The sequence below is a fragment of the Stylophora pistillata genome, chromosome 9 (assembly GCF_964205215.1).
Source record: "Stylophora pistillata chromosome 9, jaStyPist1.2, whole genome shotgun sequence".
Lineage (NCBI taxonomy): Eukaryota > Metazoa > Cnidaria > Anthozoa > Scleractinia > Pocilloporidae > Stylophora > Stylophora pistillata.
This window is the reverse complement of record NC_142527.1, coordinates 20576928-20592849: the sequence shown is the minus strand read 5'-3', so window position 1 is coordinate 20592849 and position 15922 is coordinate 20576928. Positions and strand designations below refer to the sequence as shown.

Here is a 15922-nt window from a genome sequence, read left to right as displayed (position 1 = left end):
GAGCGTTGAGTATTTTCTTAGCGAAAATCATGACCGTCACGGTCATCTTTGCTCTTAATGGAAGCGGGAGGTTAAAATAATAAAAAATAATAAAATTGTGGATTTGTACTGCACCGTTTCCAACACGGGATGATCAACAAGGTTGGGGAGGGAAAGAAATTTGTACCAAGGGGGTGAGCGACAGTGAAAAAATAAGGAGGGAGATGAGGGTGGGGGGGTGAATATTACCCGCGCCCCTTTTCGCCCCTTCCTGCCCCCCTCTCCTACCGTAGACTTAAGCTCCAAATTAAACATGGCCGGTTGAATAAACGATCGCGCTTCTTAACTTTAGCTCGCCCTAAAAAGTCGCTTTCATTGCAGGTTAATAAAGTAAAAGAGGTCGGTATTTCAACATCAGTTTTTAGATGATTCACTAGCTATTTGTCCGAAAGAAGCCATGAGCTTCACACTCTCGGATGCGCTACCGTTGGCCAGCGGAATCCCGCAAGGAAGCATCTTGGGGCCGTTGCTTTTTACCATTTATGTACGATCTACCAACTGTGCCCCAAGACCTGTTTATCCGATTGTTATGTCGATGATACCAAATCGTACATTTCGTTTGGTGTACATTATTGCAAGAATGATGTTTCTGCAATGAATGAAGACCTTTTAAGATTTCGCCACTGGTGTTTTTAATAACTGTTTGTTAATACACCAAGAGAAGACCAAATTAATGTAATACGGAGGCACCAACTCAATCTGCTATGAACCTTGGCGTGACCCTCGACAAAAATTTGACCTTTGATAATCATGTTGTAAACACCGTCTTTTCTTGCATGTCAGCATTAGAACAGACAAGTCGTGTGGAACATGTCTTAAAGTGCGATTTACGAATAACAAACATAGACGCTTTAGTTTTTTATTAGATTGTACAATCGTTCTTCGGTTTGGTCTAACACCACCGGTACAAACATTACAAAGGTGCAAAGTGTTCAAAATTTTGCTGCCCGCATAGTTGATACTAAGAAATACGACTATGTATCTCCAGTGTTGAAGAGACTGAGACGGCTCCCAGAGAAAAGCTGTTGCTTTTTTAATCTGCTCTAGTGTTATTGTTTATTGTTAAGTTTTTTTTTCGCTTAATCTTGGTTCTGGTCCCCTCACCTTAGTTATATATATACGTAGCTCTTTTAAATTTTAACGGTAACTTTTGAAAATGTATGTTGAGTACATACGAAACGTCAAGTCATAATCAAAATGCATATGTGCAATTTCAATATGTTTATCAGTGCTGTTTGTGTCTTATTTTTGATCAAAACAGTGTATATTTTAGATGCAGTTATGACATTTAAAAGGATGGAGGGCATGGCCCCAGAGAATCTAGGTGACAAAGTTATCTCTAGAGGTAACATAACTGGGCGGGCGACTAAAGACTCGCAACAATTATATATTCCATTATTATGGAAGAGGGCAGCGATCCTTTTCCTATAGCGTTGTTAATATATGGGATAATTTACCACCTGAAATAAAGCTTTGCTAGTCTCTAGATAAATTTAGGTGAAAAAATTTTACGATGAGCTTTTTCGTCATCCTCTTAGTCAGCCTTAATAACTTACTTTTGTTTCGTTAGCTATCACAGTAAATTGTCATTGAAGCACGCCCATGCAAGGGGAGTTGTCACTGTTGTATTGTCTAAGGTCTATCTGAAACTCCTGCGCATGGCCATTTCTATGACCTATTACATGACGGGTTTTTCGCGGAATCTAAGATATGGCGGCAAAGTACTTCTCTGTAAATTATTAAGCAGTTTATAAGAGTAGTTTTAACTGCTTTCCTTAAGTACGTAAAAAAATTTTTTCGTCTTTTCATGAGCGTGGGACAAGAAAAGTTCTGAGTTCCCACGAGGAATCGAGTTCCATACCTTCGGATTCCGGTTCCATACCTTCGAATTCCGGTTCCATACCTTCGGATTCCGCGCTCCGATGCTGTACCACTGAGCCACAGAGACTCTGTGGTGAGCAAGGTCATTATGAAGTTGCTTAGGTTCATATCAATTCGCATTCTCGCAGGACTTCCTCCATTACTAAATTTTTCCTTAAGTTACGTAAGCTGATACCATACTGGTCCCTCAGTTGCTTCTCAATGTTGTCGCATACGGCGGAGCGCCGTTGGGAAAGTCTTTCTTTGGCAAGTTTATCACCCCACCAACTGGGTACTCGCTCCAACGGCGACTTAGCCAACTGACCTTCTTTTTGAGCTGACTTTACTGTTTGAGGCCTCTTTTTAACCTTAGGATTATCCTTCTCTTTCTCACCCAGTTTGCTGTAACAGAATCCTGGTGGTTTGAATAGCGAATTTAGACTCTTTGCTCTTCCCAGACAGTTATTCGAGCTACCAAAGCATGAACGTCTTCCATAGTTTTTATTTCTGGCGTCCATTTTCCGGACACTTTTTTCCTGATATGATTTTCTCTCGTCAGAGATAACTCCCAGCTCTTTTTTGCCTGCTTCACTTGCGTCTGATAACTTGTCAACTACTCCAGAAGAGTAATTCTTCTTTTGGTCACAAAGACATTGGGTGTCATTAAAAATTTCCGACTCAAGTTGCAGTTTTTTACTTTGAAATTTTTTTGCGTGTCTATTTTTCTCCACTCTTGGAGAGGGGTCTGCGGTTTCTCTCCAGAAACTCTCAAAAGCGTCAGAGTCCGCAGGCGTTAGTTCTTCGTCGACCGTTTTGGAAGTTTGTTGTTTTCTAACCTCAGGGGAAGTGCCTAGCATTTTATGAGAGAGCTTTTCGCTGCGCTGGAATCGTCCAGTCTGGATATTCGAGATATTTTGCGGCTCCATCATGACATGTGCTTTTCGGTTTTCATGGGGAACACAAACCTGTTTCTCCTCCCTTGAGCTTCCCTTGCTGGAAGATCTTACGAGGCATAGCTCTAAGTTGCTTTCTTGAGCCTTGTGTCCTTTTCGTGGTATTTTCACTCCCTCCAAAATATCATTATTTTCACTACAGTGTAATTTGCTATATTGGAACGTTTCTTCCCTATAATTTTCCGTCTCACGTTGCAAAAAGGGGCCATCTTTAAGAGGTTCCAGTCCCTCTTGGTCATCGCAGCTAAGTCTTCTGTAAGACCACCCTGCAAAGTTGAGTTTCCGCTGGATAACGCGAACGGTGGGATGGCTTCCAATTGCGCTTGTTAACATTTGAACTTTGGAAGGAATCATTCTAAAAGGTCCTCGGTGCGAGTCTGAAATTAAGAGACAAAGATGCAGCTTGAAGGATTTCCATGAGCGACTGGGAGACGATCAAACTGGGAGACTTTTCGAGATCCATTTAAGAAAAAACCTCGTCAAAATAGTCCGTGTTGGGGTTGCAAGCATTGCGGTTCCCCAATAAAGAGGAATGACGCAACAATTAAAACTTATTTAATCTGGAATACTTAAAAAGCTTTATTTTGATGTGGGATACGTTCAATAGAAAAAGATTTCGTGTAAACTCTTAATTCAGCATGAAATAGTGGTTCTGTCAAAGTTTGAAATGTGAGAAATTTATATATTCAATCAGATGTTACCGATATGCTCAAAATATTGCTATTACGTAACTTAATCCGAAGAAAATTGCAAAAATTGCTTTGTTTTGACAAGTGGAAAAAAGAAATCATTATTTCATTATGCTAAAACACACGCGACGTTTTCACTTTCCTTGGAAAAAAACCGCTCGCTGCATAAAGTCGCTGCATAAAATCTTTTCAAGAAACTATTTTACGACTAATGCATTGTTAAGATGCGTGTCATTCTAACAGATCGCGTCCTAAAAAAGTTTCCTTTTTAAAAAGATTAGAAGGAGTTTTCCATGTTGGATATCGGGGCCGATTTGGCGTGTGTTTGCCATTTTCAATATTTTTAATGTTCGTAATTGTTCATTGCGCAATTTACATACGACAATAATTTGAATATATCAAGAAAGTTGATATTCGCTCCGACGAAGGGCTAACGCTCCGACGAAGGGCTAACGCTCGAAACGTCAGCTTTTATAATCGTAATGGTGGCCAATTTACCATTTCAACTTTGTTGATATATTCAAATTATTTCGTTACTCCCACCGACGCAGCCCCAAACAGTTTCTTTAGAAACTATCAGCCTTTATTCATTACATACGACAACCCGATCAATGCTGGAAAGCGTTTTTCATTAAAGGATATACTATTGTCGTGTATTTCCGTGTTATTGAATGAATAATCAACAGAAAGGACGAATTCGTTTCTCAAATGCTTGATTATGTTCAGAAACAGAAGACGGAGAAATTTTCAGTTAAAAAAACAATGAATGTAAAGTCCACGTTCGATTTAGAGCTAAAATGAAATCATTTTTCCATCGATTCAGCTTTGTGTCAACTTTTACTTCTATCTATATTTTTGAAATGTAAGTATCGAGAAATCTAAGCTAATGATTATGTATTCTAAAATGCGAGAGATTAAAAAAGTGTTTCCCAAAGGTTTTGCTTTCTTTATGAAACGATCGTTCGCAAAAATAATCAGTTGTTTTTCTTCTCGGCCGCTTTTAACTTTTGCTCAGGGTTAGATTTCTTCTTTATTTTTCTTAGTGATAGGCATATCTTTAGTGTCGTCATGAAGAAACGAAACATTTTCTAAGTGCAATTGGAGTATAACTGTGTCTGAAACTCACCGTTTGTTGGTTGCAATGAGGAATTCAAAACTAGGAATCGCCTAAAATTGATCAGCTTTCCAGCAACAAAGGAAATTAGCAAAGGCTTACAAAGGCGTAATCCCCTTATAGATATGACTTCCTGTTCGTTCAATGAGCTATTCAGCGTTATAGCCGTATATTTCATTTAACAAGTCCTCTTTATTCATTCTAGCCGCTTGGATGAATGAGAAAGAATTTGAATACTAAGACATCTGTCTTTACCGGCCATCTGCGACTAAATTGATTGATGCCAGATCAATTTTTTTTTTCTCCAGACGTATTTTTCGATTCATGCAAAAAATATATGTCGTCAATTTAGAATGAAGGTGCCTTTTTTTTTGTGTAGCATCGCTGCTAAAGAGCTCAGCCAACGCCTTGTCGGGTGTTTTTTGCCTGTCTGAATAATCGTGAATGAGGAATAGTCGCTATTCCGTTACAATCAATATATGTAAAAAAAAAAAAGAAAAAAAAAAATGCCAGACGCAATAAACGCTGAAACTCTCTGATGTTTTTCGTCTCGTATAAAAATAATACAAAAATTTTTTTAGAATCAGAAACGAACTCGTATGTTAACGTTAAATATTGGCGTCAAAAATTCAAGAATTACTTACGTAAGAAGGGAAAACGCGTAAAGCTCAGTGAAAACCATTCATTTAAATGCTGTTTTTCGACAGAATAGCTGTAAGTCACGTTCAGCTGCACGAGTCAATTTTGCTTCTGCTTTCAGTGAGGAAAGACAAACAAAAAAAAAACGCAGCAACGATTATCATGATCTTGACAAAGTGAGAAGTATGTTCAAATGGCCTGTCGTTCGGACATATTTTAATCAACAACAGGCAGTTAATATTTTTCAGTAGTGTTTAATTGGGCGCTTAAGGGTTTTAGTACAAATAAGTCAATGATTTTAAACGATTGGTTGTTAAATTTGCATGACTATGACAATCTTAACCGACACTAGCTGATAACCTGTGAGATAATTATACAACATACATACATACATACATATTTTTTGAGACTCCCTTATTCTTTTATTATACGAGGAAACGTTTTCAAAGTACACAGTTCTCACCTGTCTTGCTTTTTGAACTAAAGTAAACTGAAAACAAATGATGTCTAGACTAAAATAGCCTAAAAACAGTTTCTTTTACATTAATCATTCCCAGGGATCTGAAAAGAAGCAGCAAGAAGGAGAGAGTAACAATCCTAAGGGCACTCGAGGCACCATTACTCTGAAATTTGAACAACCAACTAAGCACCTCTACGCGGTTTTAATATTTTTTTGCCTTGTGACAATTAGCAAAAGGGATAAAATCCTTTTCGTAAATAAAAATTTATAAACATATTGTGCAATGTCTGCTAACGTTTTCCAAGCGTGTCTTAAAAGGAAAGGTACAAAGAAACGTCGTTATTGTTCCTTGCAGATTTAATAACTACACGTTTAAAGCCACAAAGCGAATGCACATTTACTTCATTTGCAAGATGGACGTCTATTTAGATGTAGCGATCTGCAGATATGTGTGTGTGTGTAATTCGACTAAAAATAAATTATTAATACAAATATCCAAGAACAAATATGACAACAACAAGAAAAACGACAAAAGAGCAAATGAAATAGAAAAAATCTTGCAATTTGTGGCGTAACCAGGTCCAGAAGTGAAACTCTTAAATAAAAACACGGCGCTGACAAAAACTAACGCAACGACTGACTTAGTTGAAATCAACTAGCAATGAAAGTTATTTAACGAAAGCAACGCGCATATTGGCGAAAATAAATAGCTACCGGCGTTATGTAATTCTTACAAAACCTCACGCAAAAACACAAACTTAATTGAACAGAAACAGAGCATTACAACGGCACTACAGTAGAAAGAAAAAGAATATAAAATTATTTCGCAGTCGCTTGACAACAAATATAAATGCAAATTCTAGTTGTTACAGTCCTTATGTAAGCACTTTTAATGGTTTCCAAATGTCAGCCGCTTAACGGTAGGAGAAAAAGGGATAAATCTGCCAAATCTAAAAACCGTATATAATAATCATTGAATGCTGAAATTATAGATTCAGTGAGCATTCATAGGGTAGGGATTTTTGTAGCGCGTGATGCGTAACTGATATTACTATTCAAACAACTGACTTTTTCTTTATGATATCTCCTCATTTATATGTAAGAAACTGCTTTTGACAGTGTACGCATACGTATTTAAACGACCTATCGACATCGTGGCATTCTACCACTTCAGATTTGTGAATATGAAAATAATCCTTAAAGGATTTTAAAGGTAAACAACGCATTTCGAACACTCCGCCAGATCCTTCAATGAAAACCTCTAGATCTAGCACTACCTTTGATTTTTTACCTCAGAATCATGCCAGCTCATTCGATATATTCCATTCTCCATTTGTCTCGCAATGTTTTTCGGTCAACCTCGGTTTAGCAACAATAAAAAGATTGTGTCGAGTACATTGATGCTGAAAATGATCACACCGTACGGACAAATGAAAGTCAAAATTCACCCTGTTGAATAACCATTTAAATGTTCACGATATGAATATATGTAAATAGCACATAAACATGATAACAAAAAAGTAAACTTTCCAAGCAAGTCTGAGAATTGAGACAATTTATTGACTCGAGAGAACCCTAGTGCACTGACAGTTTTATCATGTTCCGAGGATCAACCATCGATCATAAAATGTTCACTTTATTCAACGTTCCATTATAGTTTGAACGTCGAGAGAAAAACCATGTTGACGTCACTAATGGAATAAAACCTATCTGCATTGACACCAGCAACATATACTGTAAACATTTTTATTGAACTACGTGAATAGCATGCACTCACGATTGGAACGCGTCAATAATTGTGCACGTTCGTGATATATCGGTTCGAGATGCCTCGACAGTAGATCCCATGTGATACTGTCGATAAAGTATTTATCACATTTTGGGGTCTTCGCTAGACTCGTAGCTTCAGTATGCCCAGAAATAGGCAGTGTTACGCCGGCTCCACTAATGAAATATATCTTAGCTTAACGATCCGGACTGAAGTAACTACCTTAGATGAAAACCTAAAGCGGAACAAATACTTTATTCTTTTTAAATTAGAGTGGAACGTGGCCGGGGCATGAAGCCAGGTTCTGCTCGTCGTGTTATGAAGATACGATTAGCCTTCTGTACTCGGTGACGCTTGTTTTCATAACACTGCAACAGCAGAGAGACAAAACCCAGGTTGCAATGCATATACCGTAACTGTATGTACACCCGGTGTTAATCTTTTTGTTAAGACGTTCACTTGAGTCCGTCTTTGTCCATTTTCCTCTTTAATAATTTTAGCAGTATGTTGGTCGCCATCCAGCCAAAGAGACCCCAATCCCCCAAATGAATTATGGGTTGTTATCGCCAACTCCCGCTTGTAGCCATCTGGGCTCTCTGAAGGAGGAACGATAAACTTCATCTTCAACATTGCTCCCGTTTGGATAGCTTTTAAGCATCTTAAGCGATCACGCCGAATAGGCCAATGGCTAATGTTTGCAAACTGAAATCCTGTTGCTTCTGTAAACTCTAGATCTGGAAGAGTATTTCGCAGCTTTTGACCGTAATCCGGTGTCAAAAGGGTCCAACACAACGGTTTAGGGCTCACGGGATCGTCAAATATTGGTTCTGCTAAAGATGGTGGAATCTCATGCTTTTCACGCGATGGTGTATGATTTCTGAGCAGAGTCATCTCTTCTGAAATGGTTTCCTCGAAGACACCCTTGATATATGAGATCAAAAGGGTCGACATTTGTGCATGTCCGAGAAGGCTTGGGTGGTATCCGTCCGAACTAAAAAGTTTCTTTAGGTCCAATTCCTTGTCGCGCGAACATATTACATTCCTCCAACTCAAGGACGTTAATTTGTAATATTGTGCAATGGACTTTCCTCCCTCGTCCTCAGAGTCTGGACAGTCTTGACCTACAGCGGTCTTGTAGTAGTTTCCTCGAAAGAAGTTCGCAAGTATCAAGGCTGGCTTCGATGGCAAACTCAATATTATCCTAATCAGCTGTTCTAGCGGTTTTGCAGGAGCAAATTCTCGGCCCGCATATCGTTTGTAATCGTTAGCTGCCAGTTCCCATATAACTATGTCCGGAAGGAACCTCATATAGTTTTGTATGCAATACGAAAAGTATTCAGAGTCAGTTCCACCAATGGCAACAGCACTGATTTTTAACTCCGAAGTTGTGATCGGTGTTACTGTGTTATTCCACCAATCACTGAAGGCCTTGTGGTAAACACCCTCAACATTTCCACGATCCTTTTCAAGTCCTCCGCCTGCCGAAATAGAACCACCAACTACAAGGACATTCAGATCACTCCCAGTGAGAGCCTTTTTAAAGACCCTTTTCAGTCTTTGGGGTGATCCGAGATTGGCTATGCCAGACCGAAGCATTCTTAGTGTGATTCCTATTTCGTCCAGTGATCTTTGGTAATAAATCCAACTATTCATAAAATCCCGAGATAATGATATTTCTAAAGACTTGAGCTCTTCCTTATAGAGCTCATTTAGATCATCGTTCCTAATTTTGGACTTATCTTTGTCTTCGTTAGACGTTTTATTTATTACTTTCACTAGCGATGGACGTTTGAAATCCTTGCTTTGGGTGGTTGGATCTTTCATGCTAGTTACATTTCCAAAATGCTCTTTGAAATCATCCCTCGACTTGTTTGCAATAAGGTTAGGCATTAGTGTGATTGTCGAATTCTCTACCGTCGCAGCTTTTATTGGTATCCCTTTGTGCACGACTGGCTGTTGAGAATTGTGACTACGATTTTTCATAATTTCTTTAATGGACTGTGGCGACACTACAATTATTACCCTATCTTTCAAATCAGTTACGTTTTCCTTTTTTGAAGCCTCGGCTGCCATTATTGGATCTGAGTCACCACTGGACATCTTCAGACCTGATTCACTTTCCGAGACATCTTTTGCTGTTTCGTTCCTTTCAGCGGCTCCGTCTGAACTCAACAAAGAAATAAAGTCTTCTAAATACTTTTTCAGAGATTCTTCTTCCAAAGCGTCACTTTTATTCTGTTTTCGAATCCCAGAGATGTTATCAATTGTGCCATCCTGGACAATGAGTTTTGGAGTAGACTCCTTGGTCATATCATTTGAGATTTTACTTGTTTTGTTATTCTCAAGCTGATTTTCTTCGCCTTGTGAGGGAGCAATGGAAGTGTTTGACCCATTTCCAAAGTCATCACTAAAATGAAGTTGCTTGCGAAGATCTGTTTCGTTTCCGAAGTAACTCATTAGGACCAGATGTGAAGAAACACCGTCACCCCCCGTAGCTGACATATTCATGATATGTGTTGGAATACTTCTGTGTTGAGAGGTCAGCCTTTGGTTTACGAAGGTAGTGCTTACGTCACTTTGGTGACCACGCTCACTTCCTTCGAATTCGTTTTGAATTTTATCGCTTATAACATCAGTATTGTTTGGAGCCTGATTGAACGTTTCCTCGGAATTTGATAAACCAAATAAGGTCTGATTTTCAGCCTGGATACTCCTTATTTGACCTGATACTTCTCTATTCTTTTCAAAGCTGAGAGAAGAAACTTCATGGTTGGAAACATCCTTGTTGTTTCCAGGATCCCCTCCATAATTATAGGAGGGATCCTCTGAGATTCTCATATGCCCTCTGTATCTCCAGTTCCGTTCATTAACGTTACTTTTCAGGTTCTTGAGGAACATTCCATTTTCTCTTCTGGTTTCTTTTTGATCGCCGTATTTGCTAGCAAACAATGAATGAAAACGGGAAACCTCCTTCATCATCTGTTGGGTATCGTTCAATACAGGGTTGCTTTTAAAGCTAGCACTCTGTGCTGGGAGAGAATTGCCGTGGGCTTGCCCGTACAAGTCCCTTAATTTCTCAATTAATTTTTCATACTCTTCGTGCCATCTAGATAGAGATTTGTTTGGATTACGTACATTTTGATGAGGAGCCAGCTGCAATGGTACGCCAACAAAACTTTTAATAGGGTCTTTATTTTTATTTTGGTCCTCATTGGAAACAAAAAGTGGCCGGTCATGATTTCGTTGCCGACCGTTTAATTGCATGTGTTGAATTTTTTTCGTGTATTCGTTTGTTGAAGATTCATTCATCTCATGCAAATAAACCTCTTTAGCTCGTTGATGATTTGCTAAATTCCACGGAAACTTCCAGCCACCATACTGCGGGTTACTAAACTGATTTCCTTTATTTTTCAGGCTAAGACGTTCTTTACGTTGTGTTCCCATTCCTTGTAATGATTCTAAGTATGGTTTTCCCGGAGGAATGCGTGTCTCCGCTACTTTTGCTTGAAACGTTTCTTCCACGGAAGGCTCTAGAGACAGAGGCTTTGCATCAGTTATAGTCACCTTATCATTTACGGTACCTGTACCTTTACCAAAGGTTTGAGCAGTTGTATGAGTTGTACTCATGTGGAAATGGTTGGAGCCCTTTGTCTTAGCGAGGGGGCGAGCATTTACCTTCTTTCCAGGGAATTGGACGACATACTCACTGTTTGGCCTTCTTCCCACATCAGGGGTCCCCAAATAACCAACAGAGACCCTTTCATCACCTTCTTTTGTCCTGGTGGGACCATTTATCTTGAGAGGCAATGCCATTTGGATGCCTGGTTTCCGGTATTTCCCGTCGGTTTTATGAATAGTTTTAGTCGAATCATTCACCTTAAAGGTCCCTGAACCTGAAGGCAAGGGTCTGCTACTATTCCCTACTGATGCAGAATTTGAAATGTCATTCTGATCGTGCAAGTGCCATCTGGTGTGGAAAATGTTTTTTTCAAGTGTTAAGTTGTTAGATTTTATTCCTGGAGTTAGATCCCCGAGATGATTATTTTTGTTACCCGCTGCTGTTTTGTCTGGTCCTTCTTCGGCAGTTCCAGTAAGTACAAATTTTCGCTCGTGATCTTTAACATTGGCATGTGTAGGTTTAGGTTCCGTCTTCATATTGTGGTCATCTGCGGCTAATCCTGCAAAGATTTGAAGGTTCTTTTCGAGATTCCCAACAAAATGTCTAACGAGGGTAAGGTTATTTTTCTGGATAAATTTTTTTGAGGGAGGTAAGTATGCAAACGTACGATTTTTGTTTTCACCATTTGTAACGTGCCAATTGTGGGTGTTATGTTGACGAGTAACGTTTGTGTGAACTTGCTGGGCGCTTCCAGTGTTATGCAATGTATTGTTTTTGTTTTCCTGCGTGGGAAAAGGAACAGTTTTGTCAAAATATTGGGTGGCTCCGACGGTTTGAGTGATTCTATATGGCTGTGTTACATTTTTCTCAGCTTGTTTAATGGCATCCCATATAGGCTTACTGAGGACTGGACGTGTTTCTTCATCATTTGGACTCATTTCGTCATCTTCAATAATCGTTACCTCCCCAGGTAATGGAGTCTGGTCGTTTTGTTTCTGTCTTCCGTTTTCCATAATGGTCCCGTTCTCCGCTTGTTTATCACCGTACGAGGGCATAACTTGATTGGAGCTTAACTCTCCTTGTGCCTGGGGTAAATGAGTATCTATAACTTGACTTATTCTAGAATCTGATTTGGTCAACGCACCAAGCACGTCGTTGACCTCTTTTCCTACCATTTGAAATTCTTCATTTTCACCTTCGTTCAAACTATTTGCCACATTGGTATATTCTAGTTTGGCTTCATTCGAACCCAAGGTGTTATACGAATCCGTGTCTTTGCCATCAATGTTGTCAATAACTGTGACGTAATTGTTGCTGAGACCATTTTGGTCCTCATTTTCTGAATTGCCATTTGCTACAACCTCATCGTAACGTGGACTTTCCAACTCGTACTGTCTAGCCCCATTGTCTTGACTGTCCTCGATAAATTCAATATCCTGACGGGGTTTGTCCTTCATTCTCGTTCGAAGAACCTCTCTAAAACGCTCTATTTCCTTATTATGAAGGGAGCTGTGAGGTCTTGGCTTTCGGTCGAAATTTAAGCCCATGACATTATGGCCTCTAAATAATTTGTCGACTTCCTGATCTCTCCTCAGGTTGTTTTGTTTCTCATTATTTGCTCTCAAGGCACTGCTTAGGTATGTTTGTGGAAATTTGGCTCGATCTTCCTCACTAGTAGTCCATTTCTTGGCTATAGGCTGTTGAAAAGGATGAGTCTGCAAAAGAACTTTCCTCAAAAGAGACACCCTCGAGCGTTGTCTCCAGCTTTTGTCAAATATATCGTCTTTGTAATAAGTTTCACCTCCATGGCCAACTGCCAGCGTTAGAAGAAACGCAAAACAGGTGATGAAAACTTCTCTCATTACAGTATGTTTACTTTGGTTGCTTCCTTTGTGACGCCATGGTGGTGAAACAAGAGTCAGTGTAAGGGTTACGCACCGAGGAGGTAATCCTTGATAAACTCCATGAACAAGTCTACAAAAACACAAAGAGACATCTATCAAGCAAGTAGGCTGCAATTCAGTCTGCTTCACTCAGAAGGGCTATAATCGCTTAGTTTTACTCATAAATAATCTTAGTATGTTTTAGGCCGGGATTGATATAAGTTGTATTTGTAACGTTAGACTGACTTAATCCAGTGTATTGCAGGCTAAACTGCATGATTGTGAATTAAAATCTACTATGCAATTGTAATGATAAAATTTTGATATCCGATTAGGAGTTGTGCTCTTTAGTTTGAAAAGGGATTGCTCCTTCGCCTCCCAAAACCAAGATGAATCACAAATGCACTTCAGAGAATTCCGTTTGCTGCTCTAAGTTTCCTGCATTTTTAATAATGTTTTTAGCCGTAAGCTTTAACTTCCAGTAAGGAACTCCAAGAGCCCTTTCTTGTCGTAATCTGTGAACTGTGTCTTAGAAGGGGAACTGCGACGGGGAGGGGGCAAGTACTTGTTTGGCCCGATAAATGTCTTCCATATGTGTAACGACCGTGTGGCACTCAATTTTCCTTTCCTATTCAGGGAACATTTTAATGTGCCGGTTGCAATGACTGACCGAGAAAACGATTGCACATGATAACAATTACTCCCGTCTCACAGCAGGTAAGGTAACAGGTACCAAAACAGTTTTTGAGTGAAATCTATTGATACGTAGCAAGTTAAATGCTATCATTTCTAGTGGTTGGTTTGACTTTTTGTCATGAATTGATCTTTTTAAAACTGTTTACAATGACGATTCGAAATAAGTGGGAGTTGAGATTATTCTGTGATCGTTTTGATTTCCCAAAAATCAGCATTCTCTCTTCTTGGCAGTTGGTGAAACTGCAGTTGTGGAAACAACAGATAGTTCCTCAAGAACAACACTGTTAGATGTCGTTGTCTGGAACAGACGGAATTCATGGACGTGAAATCGACTCAGTGTTGTTTATGTATTCATGATGGTTGGAAACCGATACAATGAAGCCATAACAATATTCTATTTGCCTTACTCAGACATAACATACCTCATTGACTTAAAGTGAGGTCAATAAAGCCATCTCTGAGCCACAGTCATGGAGTCAATCATGGCACATCCCCTATAATTATTTTGTCAAGTGTTATTCAGCAATTCGATTTCCAGCCATGAAGGAACGGCTTCATTACTCGTTGGATTCTTTTCCTCCTGACTCCTCTATCTGTCGACTTTTAAGATTTTTAAAATTTCTGGAGTCAAAATTAAAATTGATCACGTCACTTCTATTTTTTTATGGCAATTTTGAGGCAAGAGCGCCTAAGCGGTCACGTGAGAGCAGGACACCATTTTCATTGGCTTATTTGACCCTGGATTTCCACGGCCTCCACTCCCTTATAATTTCAGTCGTTAGTCTATAAAGATCGTAATAAAGCTGATGTCCGATGCATTTTTCATCAAGAGAATTCTTTTCATTTATCTGGTCCACGTAAGCAGATCATCAGCCTTTACTCGATTATCTAGGCGCCCACTTTTGACGCTACTCAGAGGTATTAACAAATAATTATAGGTGGATCGTTTGAGACATTACAAGGAAACGCATTAAAATTCACCGGTGATGTATAAGATACAGCGATGCATTATATTTTGACATCAGTGCTTGATCGGAAAGGCCAATAGCACAAAAGTCGAAATTCCACAATAACAGGTAGTGGCGAGCATATGATGGGAGAAAGAAGAAACGTTCATGGTTTCTGATTTAAATACTATTTCATTTGTGTAGTTTGATATACTCCTGGTGGGAGTAGACTTGAAAAGTGCTGTTGTTGGAAGCAGCGACTGACGTTTCGAGAGTCTTTGCGGAAGTCATCATCAGAGCAGGGTCGTTGATCATGATCAAAGCGTCGTTTCTGTCTGCCGAGTACCGACCACATGCACTTCTCTTCAGGAGGGTCTCAATGGCGTTAACCTTTAATCGACCGATCAGAATATTCCGCCATTTTTATTGTATCATCTCATGTCCTTGGCTACCACCGCTGACCAAAAAAATTGTGGTCACCATACACGGAGCTCTATGGTGGAATGTGGAAGGTAAAGTGTGTGATTGTTTGGCAAGAAAATATCGCGATTGTTTATCGATGACTTCAGGAATGTCAAGATTGCATACAAAATGCGAAAAAATCACATACCTACCTTCAACATTCCACCATAGAGCTCCTTGTATGGATGACCACAATTTTTCAGAGGATCAGAGGAAACACCGGAAGTTTTGTAGCCTTGAGCCGAGGTCCCCACTCTGACTTATAAACAAAATGGCACCCATGATAGCACACGGGAGAATTAACATTTCTAGTAGCACTTTTTGAGGATTAAGGCAAATGGTTGTAGCATGAAATGCCACTTTGATAACGACCACCTAAGTCGCACCAGGTATTTATTGTTTTCATCCTTTCTTAATCTAGTTAGGGGGGTCCAGAGGGGGGTTCAAAAGGGGTTCCAAAAGGGGGTCCAGAAGGGGGTCCAGAAGGGGGTCCAGAAGGGGGGTCCACGTTTTGTACCGTTCCGTTTTCTAATCAATCCATTTTCAGAAGTTCGCCGGAATTACGTGCAGCGAGCCTGAAATTTACTGCCTTGTGTATCAAAGCAAATAAAACTTCTAAAATATGTGGTTAACAATACAAAATTCAACTTGCATTCGCAAGAGGAAAAGATTGCCAATTTCCCGCTCTTTTAGGAGCAAGATAACTGATGTGTTGCTACATGAGGTAACTATTACTAAGAAACGGGAGAGATTGGTACCAATATATTGTGGGAGTCCGCTGAGCAACTAAATT

General features: G+C 39.5%; 2 protein-coding genes and 1 long non-coding RNA gene across 5 annotated transcripts; 1 reads left to right on the top strand and 2 right to left on the bottom strand.

Moving 5' to 3' along the window:
- Positions 1–884: 884 nt before the first annotated feature.
- Positions 885–7204, bottom strand: LOC111338805 (uncharacterized). Of its 3 annotated transcripts, none has more exons than XM_022945336.2 (2): positions 7046–7204; positions 885–3229 (listed from the first exon to the last, which is right to left on the bottom strand). In XM_022945336.2, the coding sequence occupies exon 2, from the start codon at positions 3204–3206 to the stop codon at positions 2025–2027; it is 1182 nt and encodes a 393-aa protein (XP_022801071.1). In that variant the 5' UTR covers positions 3207–3229; positions 7046–7204; the 3' UTR covers positions 885–2024. The 3 variants fall into 3 exon arrangements, with proteins under 3 accessions (XP_022801071.1, XP_088589101.1, XP_022801070.1); XM_088732975.1 differs by lacking the exon at positions 7046–7204 and adding an exon at positions 5300–5792; XM_022945335.2 differs by lacking the exon at positions 7046–7204 and adding an exon at positions 4668–4881.
- LOC148723748 (uncharacterized) lies at positions 5002–6038 on the top strand. The gene is made up of 2 exons (XR_015991623.1): positions 5002–5369; positions 5852–6038. It is a non-coding gene; the product is annotated as an uncharacterized LOC148723748 (long non-coding RNA).
- Positions 7205–7294: 90 nt separating the features above from the next.
- Positions 7295–14963, bottom strand: LOC111338809 (uncharacterized). Its single transcript, XM_022945339.2, has 2 exons — positions 14143–14963; positions 7295–13115 (listed from the first exon to the last, which is right to left on the bottom strand). The coding sequence occupies exons 1-2, from the start codon at positions 14145–14147 to the stop codon at positions 7883–7885; spliced, it is 5238 nt and encodes a 1745-aa protein (XP_022801074.2). The 5' UTR covers positions 14148–14963; the 3' UTR covers positions 7295–7882.
- Between the last annotated feature and the right edge of the window lie 959 nt (positions 14964–15922).